Source organism: Teleopsis dalmanni, chromosome 1 (assembly GCF_002237135.1).
Source record: "Teleopsis dalmanni isolate 2A chromosome 1, ASM223713v2, whole genome shotgun sequence".
In the NCBI taxonomy this organism is placed as follows: Eukaryota; Metazoa; Arthropoda; class Insecta; order Diptera; family Diopsidae; genus Teleopsis; species Teleopsis dalmanni.
The window spans coordinates 157069614-157085924 of record NC_051846.1 but is presented as its reverse complement, the minus strand read 5'-3'; the positions used below and the strand labels follow the sequence as shown (position 1 = coordinate 157085924).

Here is a 16311-nt window from a genome sequence, read left to right as displayed (position 1 = left end):
AAGAGTCAGATATAATGTGACTAGAGGCCTAAGCATAGTCAACATGATGACCCGTAAGATAGCCTACCATTAACCTCAGTTCTACGGAGAAATGATACATTACCGTAGTTATAAATGAAAAACATCTTTCTACCATGTCGAAATGCCGAGCCAATTCACAGTGAGACTCCAACCCATAAAATTAAGTATTTGATTCTCCAGTCCTTGCCTGATGATCCCGCGGTGTCATTACGATTGATTCCTGTACGGGTAGGCATCGAACAAAGGACTGTCAGTTGCTGTAGCATGTATAAGTAATCCATCAAGATACTTGAAGAGAAATTCTACGAAGACAACGCATTGATTGTTGTTTATCTGGTGCACCAACTCCGAAAGACCTCTGTGCCAACTCTTTGCTTAGCATGCGAACTGTCAGTTATAGTACAAGATCAGTTTTGGTTCTAAAAATGAAGTATCATTTTTCCAATCCGTATGATTTAGAATGAGAACTCAAATTTCCTGACGAATTTTTTCGGTTCTTAGATAAAAAAGAATAACTTCGCTTGATTTAAAAAAAATGTAATCTCATGTAATCATCAGTTAAAATAAAAGTTATTGGAAATCGTATTACTCTAAGTAATAAAGCAGCATGCCGAAAATTAAGGCGAAAGTGAGAATCGTTTCTGTGCGTTCAAATTTTTTGGAAATGTTTAAGACGTTTCAAAAATATCTTTTGTAATACATTCTTATTTGTGTTCATTATTTTTGACGCTATAAAATCCCAATTTGTTCAGTTTGAGGTAATTGTTTATGTGATATATCATTATTCTTTATTTTTAAATTTGTTATTAAATGTTTTCATCCCTGTTTAGAGCTTTGTCAGTTACTAGTATTTATTACTGCATATATGGATATAGCCAGAGATGGAGGATTGGAAAATGTAACCTCTTTTCTTCGCCCTATAGGTGTGAAGAACATATTATTTTAATATCGTTGTTTCTTCTGGTTCATCAACTAAATAGAAATGTTTTGTTTACATTTTCAAATTCAAATGCGCTTTTTAATATTTTATTATGATATTGTATGCATTTCACATTTCACATTTTCTTAATAATTTTATTTTACTTATTGGGTCTGCTTATTAATGGCTGTGAAAAATCACGACCATTTATTAAGAACAATGCATTTGAAGCAATGAATTTATATTGATTTGGATTTGGATCCCATTTTTACTAACCTGTCTTAAAAGATAGTATATTCTGGTACACAATTTTTTACATTAATATTCGAAATATTTTTAAAAAACATGTACCTCTATTTCATACTTTAATATTAGTAAATAAAAACCTGTATTTTTTTTTAAGAATCTGAGTTTATTTTTACATTTATATACTTTTCAAAATTTTTTGTTTCCCCATATTTTTCAATGTAGCAAAAAGATAATACACATATTAATTAAGAGTTACATATTCGCTTAAAAGTACTCCATAATTCTTTTATAACTAAAATTATGCTAAACGTATATTTCACAATGTTTAATATATGTATGTGTAATAGATTTTAAATATTTTTATTTTTTATGTAAGCATGAAAATTCACAAAAAACCACTACATAAAGCTACAAATTTGATTACTAATTTTTTTTGTTTTTGTTTATAACAGTGAATTTTATTTTATATTTGCAAATATTTTTGCATTTTTATTTTATATTTATATATATTTTTCATTTTACGTATAGTTTATAACTTATAATTTAAATATAATTTAACATATATGAAATAAAAAAATCAGTACAACTAATAAATTCTGCTAATATATAAAATTAAATTTAAAACTAATTTAAAGCAAAAAAATTCGTTTAAAACTATTTTAAAATATAATTACAATAATATTTTAATTATACATAAATATTTTAAAGATTAAAATTATCACAGGGTATTAATATAAAATTTTTTTAATTTTGCATATACATACATTCAATTAAGTATTTTAATTGTGTTCTTGTCATACAAAACTAAAAATATTTTATTAACTTAATTTAAGTTACAAAATATTTTGTTTAATTTTATATATAAATTCTACACAAAATTTTTTTATTTTTTCAAAAAAAATTTCATGAAATATAAAAATAATTAGCATATGGATTTTAAACAAAATATTTTTTGAATTATTTATGTTTCTCTTTTTATTTAGAAAAAGTAAAAACTTTAAATAATATTAGATAAAAATAATTAACTAAAAATTGATTTAAACAATTTTGTTTAAATTTATCTAAATTTCTTTGTTTAGTCATGTAATCAAATAATTTATATCTGAAATAAATTGCACCATGTCCCAGCTTTTTCCATTGGTTATGTAAAAATATGTATGTACTTAATTTTTAATTACTTTTAATATTTTAATTATTTTTATAATTTCTATAATTTTATTTAAATTTATTTTTATTATTCATTTAATTTTAATAATACATATTTAAATATATTTAATAGCAAAATGTATTAAATTATAAAAGTATATGCAAATTAATTAATATTTGGTTATTTGGAATATATTTAGTATTATTTATTGCTAAATATTTTAAAATTACATTTTAATGGAATTTCTAATATTCTTACATAAATTTAATTGCTTTAATGAGTTTTTATATTATATTTCAAAATTTTAAATTGCTTTTTCTTATTTAAATTATTTTCAAAATAAACGAAATTTCACGGTTTGCAAAAATACTAAATGTAATAACTATTTTTGTAGAAAAAATTTGGCACAAATAAAATTATTTTTCTTTTAACTATAGAAATGTGCACAAAAGTATATAATAGTAATTCTTAAATCAGTTAAATATTATAGACTATAATACGCTGATATAGAAATCCTTTCTAGAGGAATAATAGAAATTTGTATATAGCGAAACCAGAAACATTTAGGAACCGTTATTGGATATTATCTATCAAAACTTAATCGACGAAATGGTAGCCCGTGTTTTGTAACTAAAAATAATAATGAAATAGTTTAAAATTAAATTTTAATTTTATTTTTTCAAAAATACTAACCTTTTTTTTTGCTTTTAGAGTTGTTGATTTTAATTATTGTACCCTTAAAATAAAAAGTTGTTTTGTATAAAATAAATTCAGTCACTATCGTTACTAATCGTGTTCGTATAAGCAGAGCTTCTGTCATGGATTAAAGCTGATAATGTTTCCAAACTACGTCGCACCTAAAAAAAAAAAGAAAAAAAATTTTTATTACATACTTTTTTAAAAAAAAAAAAAATATATATATATATATATATTATTAAAAATAATAATTATATTGAATTCTTGTATTACATTTTAATTTATTTATCAACAAGCCAAAAATTCAATTAATTAAAATAATATAAAAAATAATTTTTAGTAGTTCACTACTTTTCGAAAAACCTGTTTGTTTTAAATGCGGTTATTTTTGTTTTTTAAAATATACTAACCTTTATTTTTTAAAGTTTTTTTTTTTTTGTGTATCTGTGTTTCGGCAAATTCGCTTTTGCCTTCATCAGGAGAATTCCTAATATTAAAACAAATCGAAAGTTTTTTTTTTTTTTTTGTGTAAAAAAAACTTTCGAAATAAAAGTTAGTATATTTTAAAAAACAAAAATAACCGCATTTAAACATTTTCGAAGTAACGACTCAAAAATTAAAACAAAAATAAATATAAGCCCAACATGGCACTCGAGTCAAAAAAATTCCAAAAACTAAGAACATCAATAGCAAAACTAAGCAAAGACATCGCCTTCCTGAAGAAATGCAGCAAAGAAAACATCACCCCCGTCAGCCACAGGATATCAATCAAATCTAAGAGAATTTCCTCAACTAAAATACACAAAATGGAAATAGATTTAATGCAAGGTTCAATTCAATCATCGAGAGCCGAGTTAGACATAAAAACTAGAGAAGCATACTATTTACACCTAAAACTAGCAAAAGAATACCCATTACAGTTCGACCATTTTCTCAAAAAAATTAAGACCACTGAGACTTTCGAAAGAAAAAAGAAGTCCATAACCCACAGTCACAAGGTGAAATCACTAAAAACAAAGATAACACCAACTCCGAAACCAACAGTAAAAAAGTGGAAAATTTCGTCGTCAACCAGTCAACACAACAATTTACCGAGAACCAACTAAAACTACTCAACAATGGCTTAAAACATGCAATTAACGAGGACCCCAACATAGAACAACTAATTGTCGATATAGAATCCGCAATCAGGACCTCAACCAAAGAGTTTCCCCTATCACTGGAAGACCAATCAGCCATCAGAAACCTCACAGCAAGCGTCATCGAATATACTAACACGCAACAAAAAAGAAAAAATAAAGACCAAAAAGTGTTAAAAGAACTTAAAACGAAACCAGTATATTATATAAAAGCTAACAAAGGAAACGCATTAGTCATAACGGACAAAGACGAATACGATCAGAGAGTCCAAGAAAAAATTGATAATGGCCCCTACAGAGAATTCAGAATCAACCCCCTACCAGAAATGGTCAACAGAACCAACAAACTCGTCGAAAAATGCTCGAAAATTTTAGAGTTCGATAAAAAACAAATGAAGGAACCCGCACCCTCACTTCCACGATTCAAAGCCTTACCAAAGATTCACAAACCTGGAAACGAAATGAGAGAGATTATAACAGCAGACAGATCCCCATGCCAACGCATCGCCAAATGGTTGGTAAAGGAACTAACCTGCATCCTAGGCAGCTCTCACAGTTTTTCTGTAAAGAACTCCAAAGAATTCGCAGAAAAACTAAAATTGGAAAACATTACGGGAGATGAAGAAACCGTATCATTCGACGTAAAAGCGTTATACCCAAGTGTTAACGTAAAAGAAGCTATAAGGATCCTTGAGGAAGAGCTCCTTAAAAAGAAAGTCAACAAAATTAAAATAATGAATTACATCCAGCTAACACAACTCTGCATGGAAGAAAATTACTTCACCTTCAGAGGCAGATTCTTTAAACAAACAAAAGGCGCCCCTATGGGTAACCCCTTATCATCCCTCTTAAGCGAACTGTTTATAAGCAGAATAGAATCCAGCTTAAAAGAAAAAAATTACCTACCAAGAGTATGGATCAGATATGTAGATGATGTATTCGCAATCATAAGGAAAAACAAGCTACAAGAAACTTTAAAAAATCTCAACAGTGCACACAGGAACATTGAATTCACACACGAATGAGAAAACAACGGCTGCCTACCATTCTTAGACTACTACTTACACAACACAAAAACGGCATATTCGAATTTAGCATCTACAGGAAACCAACGAGCACAAAACGTGTCATAACCAACAATTCAAACCATTCATTCCAACACAAAATGGCTGCTTTTCATCACATGATACATAGAATGCTCACGCTACCCCTTACACAAGCAGCCATCAATGAAGAAACCACATACATTAAAGAAATAGCGGACATCAACGGATACCCTCAAAACACCATCGATAGAATCATAAAAAAGAAACGAAGGCAACTACATTCCAGGAACATGACGACATTGACAGCAGAAAAACCAAAACAAAGAAAAGTCGCTGTAGTATACAATAACACTGTCTCGAAAGGTCTAAAATCCAAGTTAAAAAAGTTCAATATCGACTTAGTTCACTCTAGTAGAGCACACCAACTTGAATGCCTTTTACCATCCGCAAAAGACCCAATTGACCCATTCGAAAAATGCGGAGTATACAAAATAGAGTGTGGCTCCTGCAACAAAGTATACATCGGACAAACCAAAAGACCCTTATCAGTAAGACTTGAAGAACACCTGAAGGAAGCAAGAGAAGCACCGAAGAAAATGAACCCCCACATAAAATCAAATGTCGCCAGACATATAGTAAAGGAAAATCACCACATCAACAGGGATAACGCCCAAATAATCAAAAATGTAAGGGATAGCTGGAAATTAGAAACGGCAGAAAGCATCGAAATTCATAAACATCAGACCACAACTTTACTCAACGGCGACAAAGGCAACGTGTCATCGTGCCTTTTTAGATACATCCCAAAAAACCGACAACCAGTCGACCTAACTACCTGTATGTAAAAATAAAAACAACACCAGACCAACCCCGCCACCATTTCTTACCTGTCACCCCCAAGGACAATAACCTTAGGATTTATTAATATTAAGTTTAGTTTTAAAAATAACATGTTTATGGTATAAATAGTTTGTAAGATTGCTAGATGTTTTAATATTAGGAATTCTCCTGATGAAGGCAAAAGCGAATTTGCCGAAACACGTGTAGAGATACACAAAAAAAAAAAAACTTTAAAAAATAAAAGTTAGTATATTTTAAAAAACAAAAATAACCGCATTTAAACATTTTCGAAGTAACGACCCAAAATTTAAAACAAAAAAAAAAAACTGTTTATTTTAATTTATTAATTAAAAATAATCTTTAAAATTATAAACGAACAATAAATTCTTAACAAAACATTTCCAAGACTGATAGTAAATATTTGTAATATTAAAAATAATAGTAGCAATTGTATTTGATTATTAGAATATGTAAATAACAATAAACATTTCCAATATACTACTGATGGTAGGTTTTAGCAATATTCGAAATAGTTATGTGATCACCCAAAAATTCAATTAAATGAAATATTGTTGAAATTTAATACCTATATTAAAAGATTAAGATTTATAACTTATCTCCTTTACATATGTTGAAAAAAAGGATGAGTTAGATTGGGTGATCATTCCAGCATTGGGGGTCTATATTAATATTAAAAATTTCGCATATGCCTGAAGAGGTATTAATATTTATGACTTTAGATCTGCGTTAGAAAGAGAATACAATAACGAGTCCTTATCTGATATTAGAAAATTTTCAACGAGGGACCTTCTAGCCTTCATTTGAAAAGCTAAATATCTTCTATTCGATTCGGGTCAGTTATAGCGAGAAAAATGTACCACATTAATATATCTACTTTGTTTCTTATATATGTTTATAAATCTTTAGTCTCGGTACCTCTGTTTCTATTTTTATTTTAAACATTTCTCTAATGCTGTATTGATAAAATTGATTATTTATAATCCTTTGACGACTATACATTTTCTTTTCACGGACTCTTCATTTTGTTCATATAAAATTTAGAAAATGTTTTGGCTAGAAATTGCTCTCATTGATCGATACCTTTGATCACGGTTGCCACTTATGATACTTTAGTACCAAAATTGGTACTTTTTTTTCGTTTGGTACTCATGTTCAAAAAATGGTACATTTTTGACGACCCAACTTTATTGTGGATATTTCCAATTAATTTTTTTTTATAAATGCAACTTTGTACTATTTTATATTTTGTTCATTTATAACACACAGAACGAAAAAATAAAAAGGTCCTTTTTTTACAGAAATGGTACCTTTTTAAACCAATTTTGGTACAGGAAAAAATTTTAAAGTGGCAACCGTCCCTTTGATAGATTTTTGAACAAAGCAAAAACAGAAATATACTGAAATACAAGTATTTCAAATACGGGAATGCTTGTATATTAATTTTAATTCAACTTCTCCAATGAATTCAATATAACCGCATGAGAATTATAAAGTTATGTTGATAAAATTTTCCACACCCTTTTATTTAAATTATGCTATATTTTTTCCATAAGTTAGAATGTATAAGGGATTGATTGTTTAATATGGCAATACTTTTGTAATCTTTATGATTTCAGTAACAATTTCTTGCCATACTTAACTTTCATATAAAAAACATCATTATTTAAAAAAATCAGCAAACGTTTGAGATTAATCGATTTATTCTAGAAACCGAAATATTATTCTACTCTTTCAAGTCTAACTCCATATATATGTACATTAAATATAACGCAACTCTAGGGTTGCCGGCATACGCCTGAAATGAAATAAATATTAGGCGATACTTAATGAAAATATATAACAAACTTTATGAGAATTATAAATTTATGTTGACACAATTTTATGTACATTTCCTTTTTTAAATTATGATACATTGTTTGCCATAAGTTAGAATGTGTAAACTGCTTGATTGCTGACGGTACAACACTTAGCCAATCTTCATTCTTTTAATGAGAGTCACATCATACTTTTAGCTTTACATATATCAGAATAGTAGAAATTGATGCATTTTGCTCAAGAAAATGAATTGGATATTCATTCTTCCTCTTGTGCATGCCAAATCCTTTATAGGTTTATTAGTTGCATTATAAATCTGGTTTCTGGCACTAGCTTTAAATTTATTGATTGCATTGCGATCATCTCATCAAAATTAATGTTAAATCATATAAAAGTTATAAAGTCGCATTGATTGAATTTTATATACATTTTGTTATTCATACTTCGGGATTTGTTTTCCTTGCAGTTTACACTGAATATGCATATACATACATATATAATAATTCATAACACGTGTGATATATACATATGTATTTGAGTAATTGAAAAATGATGTTTTTGTTTTCTTGTTTTATTTATGGCTTATCAAAAGTATCTACAAATCCTTAGATACACGTACAATTTATGTGTGCGCTAATCAATCTAAGTTTAAAGCAAAATATTATTGATTGAAATATGTTATATCAGTGGATGAAGAAGTCTTTACAATTATCACTTTTGTTTACAAAAAAATTATTTGTTGTGCATTACTGATAAGAGTAGTCACCAATGCTTGCTTCTAGGTTAATATTTGGCATTTTGTTATCTCTCTAAAGAATCCTAAAAAATGTGAGAGTATGAGTCATATGAAGTTGTTAGAGGGTTACCCAAAGCATTTATGAATCATAAAACACGCGTACGGTATTATAAATATATTAATAACTACTTAGCTACTTTAGAAGTGTATAGATTAAAATGTCCAATATGACTAATTCAGTGGAAAGAACTTTGTGTTTACATCACAGTAGTTGGTAGTAGGGTAATAGGGTCCAGAAGCAACGTTGATGTCTGGTTGATTTATTAATAAAAAAATTACTATTAGAAAATAAACTAGATATGATATATGAGGTAAATAAGCCTATTAGTTATACAGATTGTGCTGTATTTTTTCAATTTCTTATTATTGCAATAGAAAATTATAAAATATATATTTACTTTAGAGAAGTATAAAATATATATTTACTTGAGAAAATTATAAAATATAATATATATTTACTTAAAGTTTATTAACCGCATTTTACTTAGAATGTCTATTTCTTTATACTAAAGACTATCAAACAAAAAAAAAAAAAAAAAACTATACTAATAACATTACTAACCCACCTATAGAGTAATTTTTTATTTAAAAATATGAAAGTTTGATACGAAAGGTAAAAACTCTCTTCAAATAAAATGCTGATAACCCCCATAAATGGAAAAGTTGAAGAAGTTACAGAATTTTTGGAAATAATATATTGTGTTAAGGTAATAATTTTTAAAAAAACGGAAAATTTTCCAAAACACTTCTTTTGAATATTAAATTATATTTAGAGTGTAGTCTTCTAAATAGGTAGTGCTCATACAATATAAACACCTATGAACTATATAAACCTATGAAAATAGGTGCAGTCCAATGCATATATCACGAGACAGATTAAAATTTTAACTTATTTTATTTGATTAATATATCAATATCCCGTTTGATATCAATTTCATACTGAAAAAATGTAGTTAAAATGACGATGGCGATTTGCATTCAAACTAAGTAACGCATATGCGTCGTTTTCTTGCTACACACCTAGAGGTGAAAATTTAATATCTTAAATCCAACTTGTACGGTCAATAAAGGAAATTACATATTTAAAGTCTTTATTTTGAACGCTCGCCAAGCTCATTATTTTGCAGACTTCCATAGCGGAATGCCTTAATCTTCTCAAGTCTGGGCATTTACTTCCGTGTATAGTGTACATGTCCGATATAAAATTTTTTGCCATTATTTAATATAGCTTAGCTAGGTTAATTTGGATTTTTTGCTACCCATCGTAGTTTTTACTTTTTGTCTTGCAAATCTTTTGAAAATATTTTTAGAGATCTTATGAGATTAGTATCTGTTTTTAATTTTTATTCGGCACATTTTAGGAGATAACAATATTATTGGGCATCTTTTATTGAAATCAGTATTTGTTTCTCAGTATTGTTTCTGATCCCGTTAAAAACTACGAACCACTTTATTAGACATATAGGGTGTCATTACTAGAGTAGTTCTGGAAAAAACAAAACTACTTATATAATATCCAAAACATTGATATGGACTATAATAAAGCTTCCAAGAACCCCCGGGTATATGTACCGGATACACTCGTCAATGTCGACGTACAAGTGCCGTTCAACACCCTCCAAAGGGAGTTTTCAAGTAGGTCCCATTGGGTTACCACAGCAACACCAACATAAAAAAAGCTGCAAACAAACATGGTATAATTAAACCTCAAAAAATATTTATTAAAATCCAACTTATTTTTAATATTATTACCATATATACTATCAGAATAGTTTAGTTCGTATAAGAGATATGTATATAGATTTACGGATTTTTTGTTTAAAGTAAAAACCCTAGCAGTTTTAGATATGCAGATAGTTTGTTACCCTGTTGCAATATTTTAAATAATATCTTTTGGTTCTAGAAATGAAAAAAAGAAACGCAACAAACTTCATTTAATCATTGATATTATTAAAAAATGTTCAATAATGTTTTGAGAATATGTAAAATTCTATTATATATTTCACTAACTGACAACCAATATAAGAACATAATAGAAAGCAATTATTTATTTAAAAAAACTATAGATAAGATTTTTTCACTTAAATTTCGAAATTGTTTTTATATTATTTTATTTTTTATAAAAGAATATAAAAAATAATCTTTCTTGAAAAAACAAAGATTGATTTTATTAATATGTACTGCAGTAATTTTATGCAACTGATAAAATTCTTTGAAATTTTTTCTGCAACATTTCTTGTCAATAGTTTTTGGACTTTCAAATTTCAGTACTTCAATAGAAGTGTATATGCGATTATCGAGTGATTTTCATTCACAAAAAGATAATGAATAAAGCACTGGTTTTATTTTGAATATTTAAATTTAAACGAAACGAAATAAGATATAAGCGAAAATATATTGAAAAAAGTAAAGCAAGCCTTTGGAATGCTCAACAAAATATTGAGATTTATTAATATCTCACTCTTATCAAGAAAATAATATACATTACAATGATAAAGCTCCCTTTTTACATAGCAGTGAAAACTGATATATAAATTTAAGTGGCGTTCAATGCGTGCAATATTTAGTTAACCGAAATATCTTTCAAATTTTCCGGCAAAAAACACAATGTTTATCACCAAATTAAGACGCAGAGGTAGATTACTACTAATTAATAAAAAATATTAACTAGCAAATATAAGTAATTTGATAATATTCTATGCAGGCCTGTATAAACCATTTCGAAAAAAGTTCACAGGGATGACTGTTCGCTCATATGGAGATATGTGAGATAGTAAACGCAGACTACGGATACAAAAATGGATAAGCTGCATTTTAAATCCCAAACACAATCTCTTATCTAGTGAAACTAAGCGAAAGCTGTTTAATTACTATGAGTGAACGACATAAGATTTCTCTCATCTAGACCCCGAGACAGCAGAATATCGATGAAAATGAAAAAATTGAGTAACTGGCCAAAAGAATATCTAATATGTAATAAATCATCACACCATAAAACGTGGATAAAAGAGCTGTAAAAAACAAAAACCTTACAACAGCGGACCCTAAATGGAATTAACTAATTGTCCTAATGCATCTAAATCAAAAAATATATAACGTATGAAGAACTGTAGTGAAAAGTAAACGTTCTAGAAATCAGTCAAAGTCAGTATCAACTCGAATATAATATCATAAGTATTAGTTATCAATGTTTTTAAATTAAAATATAAAGAAATAATTTAAAAGGTTCAAATTAAACTTGTAAAATTAATTGTAAATTAAAACTTGTAAAATTAATTTACAATTAAAACTTTATTAAATTTTCTAATCCAGTACTTTCAAAATTTTATGATATCCAAGAATATCAATATAAACTTAATTATTTGAAATAGCAAAACAAAAACAAATATTTTTTTTAGAATTTTAATATCAAACAAATAATCCCATTTATACTTTTCAAGAACTGATAAGAGAGTTTACTTTTCTGCTTTTTTTAGATAAAGGTTATTGCAACCTGTGGTAAATTGTTTATATACCAAATATAATCAAATGGTATGAGAGTCATAAATTTCACATGACGGTGCATATCAGTGAACACCTGTTGCCAAAGTTTACATTATCTAGGCATACTCTAATCCTAACCACACACAGAAATATAGAATACTGATAAAATAATTATTACACCGTTCTTTATGAATATTTAACAGATTTTCTAAAAGATATACATATTTATATACACATATAATAATGATATATATAATGTTTACGTAAATGTTAAACATATATACCTATATGTTTCTGAGAGTATATCAAGTGTAAATAAAGCAACTTTTGCCACATAGAGTACTTCATAAAGTATATGACCTAATGCGACTGGGTCCTTTCTAATTCTGTCCCTCATAATAGAGGGACAAAATAAAGTTCAGCATTTCCAGATCACTAGACAATTTTGTACCGACAGGCAGGCTGAAAAAACGATGTTGTAGTAGCTGAATTTAACAAAATTTGTGTCAGCGATTGGATACCCGTCGCATCAGAACCGAAAAAATGAAATACATTATGGGAAAATACCCCAAATTGATACTGATAAATTATAATTTAAAATTCATACATTAACAACAACTATATTTGATAATATTCTTATAAAAAACTTATTTATAAAATTAATTTAAAACTCACCTTAGAAATTTGTTCTAAATTATTCTTTAATATAAGCTGAGCTTCTTCAGAGCTTTTGTGTTGAAGTTCTTGTTGCCAACGTAGAGCCTCAGTGAAAATATCATCATCATTACCGGTACGCTGTTTAAAGTAATTTAATAATTAAAATTACATAAATAAAACATATAATAAAAAAACTAACCCATTTAAATGAGGTTGGCGAATTGTATAAACTTGTTTTGGCCTCAATATTTAAAATTCTATATAATAGGAAGATTGAGAATAGCGAAAGAATCAACGCGAGGAAAACACCCAAATATACGAGTTGTTGTTCTGTTGGCATCTTAATATTTATTAATAATTTTTTACTTAATAACTTAAAGTTTTCAGTAGCGAACTGCACCGTTGTCTTTGGTTTAGCCATAACAGTAGTGGGCGATGATGAGGTTGAAGGTGTTGGTGTTGATGATGTAGATGTGGATGCAGTTGAAGAAGCTGTACCAGCAATAATCATAGTTAAATTTGTAGCTGCACTAGCGGCTACACCGGTGGTGGATGTGGAAGCAGATGATGTATGTATAGGAGCGGTAGGTGGTGCAGAAGCGCGTACACCAATATTTCCATGACCCAATCCGTTGATTTGTGGAATGTCTAATTATATTAAAAAATTTATTATTTAATTTGAAATGTAAATTAAATCAACAAAATAAATCTACCTGAACCTCGTCCCTTTCCCTTTGTTGTATGACTACTATCACCTGCTGTAAAACTTGAACTGCCCGCAGTACGTCTTAAAAGTTTTTGACTAGCATCTTCTTCAGCTGCGTTACTAGCAGCTTCATTGTCAGCCAATCCGCGAGGTGGACTCTCATTGCCGCTGACTGAGCAACTGCTATCATCTTCAATTGAGTATTCTTCAGAGATTTCTATGTCTGCAGGTGTTTTTGTTATTACTTCTGCAGGTGCCATTGGTGGACATACACTACACATAAGTCGAAAAGCGGATTCTCGACTTATAAAACTAGCAAAAACATGTCTTTCGTCGGCTGTTGCTACACCGACGGCATTTGGTATAATTTTGGCTGTTTTTTCTTTAGAGATTTTTGTAACTGATGAAGTAGGTATAACAACCTGCAAAGGGGGAATGGTGTGTTTAAATAATAGTTTAAAGAAATACTTCAGAAAAAGTCTTACCTTAGTAACATAACCGAAAACATTTGAATAAAATGCAAAATGCTGTTCTGTTATATAAAGATGTCCTTGCAGTAAAATATCACTGACTAGGGCACATGAAAAATCTATCAAGACAAATATTTTTGATTAAATCATTTTATCAGAACATATCTATATGCCTACATATACATATATATATGTATATATATTAAGTATACACAATAATTCTTTTTTAATCATTAATTTTTATAAAAACTTTTTCATTTTAAAAATTTATAAATTCACAAATTAAGTTCTTGTCCTAAGAAACCAAAAATACCGTAACATATGTTAAGAGAAAGATTTCAATAATTGTTAATAGCATATTAAAAAAAATTATTTAAATCTTTTATTTTAAGATAAATAGTTTATAGTCTATAGTCTATATTATTCGATTTGAAAACTATATGCATTACAAATATTGTCACATGCCGAGTTAAATTAGACAAAAGACTTGTTCGGTGTTCAAAACCAGACTCCCTCTTTATTTTAAAATTGAGATAAAATTGAGCACATGTGTTAGTCACACTACATATAACTACAGTAAATAAGTAAATATGCGACAGTTCGATTATGCTGAAATTAACTTATTCTTGAGTTATAGATTCGCTGTATTAAGTTATCATTGTCTTCATTGTAATCATCAACAAAAACACCATGGTTTTATTTCATCGCTGCTAACCGCTGTACTATAACGATGTTTAATTTTCTGCCTACCCTCCATATTACCTGCCGAATTGGGGAAATTTCTTTGTGGTCCGCGGTATGTGACGCCCATTTCTCAAAAATATGTATTTTTGTACATTTCTTTTACTTTTTTTCTGGCTTTATATAGTACTGATATCAGTGGCAGCCGATCTTGCAGGAGATACTGCTTACTAAGAGTCCAAAATAAGATTTTGGGATACGCTAGCTGCTTCCCCAAACTTCAGAACTGAGAAATCACATATTGAGAAAATATTCACACCCATCAAAGTCTGTACTAGTAATATTAGATAATCGCTTGAAGCAATGACACTCTATAGTAAACATATGTTTATTCTTATTATATATCCTTTGTCACTACTTCTAGACTCTAACAACGCATTGGAATTTTTAGGCTTTATATTAATTTGAATTTGCTAACACTACGTTATAAATGTATATCTCGGTTTATATTGAAAATTAACACAACTTTATGAATTATTTGCAACCAATTAATTCTATCTTCTATATACCTTTTTATATATATCATTCAATTTTTATATTTATATTATTATGTTTTTATACTTACAATTAATAAGTTTTTCATCCTTTGGAACTTGAGTGAAATGGCGATGAAATTTTTTCACTCTGGAACTCGAAACTTCCTTTCTTTTTTTCTCTTTTTCCGGTGGTGTGGTAGTGGCAGCAGCAACAGTTGCTGCCACGGTTGTTTGTTCATGTTTTGCCGTGTTGCTGCTGTTATTGGAACGTAAAGAATTACTAATATTGCCTACACTTACGGATGATGTTGCTGGAGCTAATGTAGTAGATGTGTTGATGCTCTGTTTAAGAGATCTAAAATTTAAAATAAGAATTCAAATTCAATTTCATATTTTTTTAAAAATATATTTTTAATAAGTGATTTATATTAATAATATATAATAACGTCATTAATAATAATTTGTTTTAGTTTAAAGACTTAAGATAACTTAAATATATAATTTGCTTTACGTATTATTGCATTGAAATCTCTTGATTTTAAAAAAGTATTTTCTTGGCACCTGCCTTATGTCTTCTGCACTTTTATTATGGGTTGCTTCCTGGTGATTTAATAAACCAATAATATTTAGTGCCGAGTATTATAACATAAGATACTCCATTTTTAACGGAATATATATTATTCGAATTGTTTTTATATAGATACTTATATTGATTAGTATCTAGCATTTTATTTAGAATATCTTGAATACACAATAATGTTTTATAACATATTTTTTTTGGAGTAATTGTAGTTAACTTTTTTAATTATTTTTAATTAATAAAAAGGCTGAAATGATAAATAACATATAATTTTTTTTTTTGAAATTTGATTTTTTCAAATGATATATAAATCTCAACAGATATATTTTATAATAATTATATTCATGGTATTCATTGGTTTGCTCTAAGAGTAATGGAATTTGTTTCTGTAGTATTACCATATATATTAAGATAGTATTAAGATATATATTACAAAATATACCCTAATATTCTTAGTTAAACTTATAGAAGTTTTATCTTAGGACCAGGATAATTTCATTATATTATCA

The 16311-nt window shown here is 28.1% G+C and overlaps 1 protein-coding gene across 2 annotated transcripts in view; it reads right to left on the bottom strand.

The window, feature by feature from the left end:
* Positions 1–2639: 2639 nt before the first annotated feature.
* LOC119669557 (serine-rich adhesin for platelets-like) overlaps positions 2640–16311 on the bottom strand; it is a 48504-nt gene continuing 34832 nt past the window's right edge. The window contains exons 3-9 of one of the 2 annotated variants that reach the window (XM_038079497.1): positions 15312–15577; positions 14021–14124; positions 13543–13957; positions 13029–13477; positions 12848–12967; positions 3030–3193; positions 2640–2966 (exon numbers count right to left, since the gene is read on the bottom strand). In XM_038079497.1, coding sequence (XP_037935425.1) covers positions 3107–3193; positions 12848–12967; positions 13029–13477; positions 13543–13957; positions 14021–14124; positions 15312–15577 — 1441 coding nt within the window. In that variant the 3' untranslated portion in view covers positions 2640–2966; positions 3030–3106. The remainder of the gene's footprint in view (positions 2967–3029; positions 3194–12847; positions 12968–13028; positions 13478–13542; positions 13958–14020; positions 14125–15311; positions 15578–16311) is intronic. The other variant, XM_038079498.1, reaches the window with a different exon arrangement.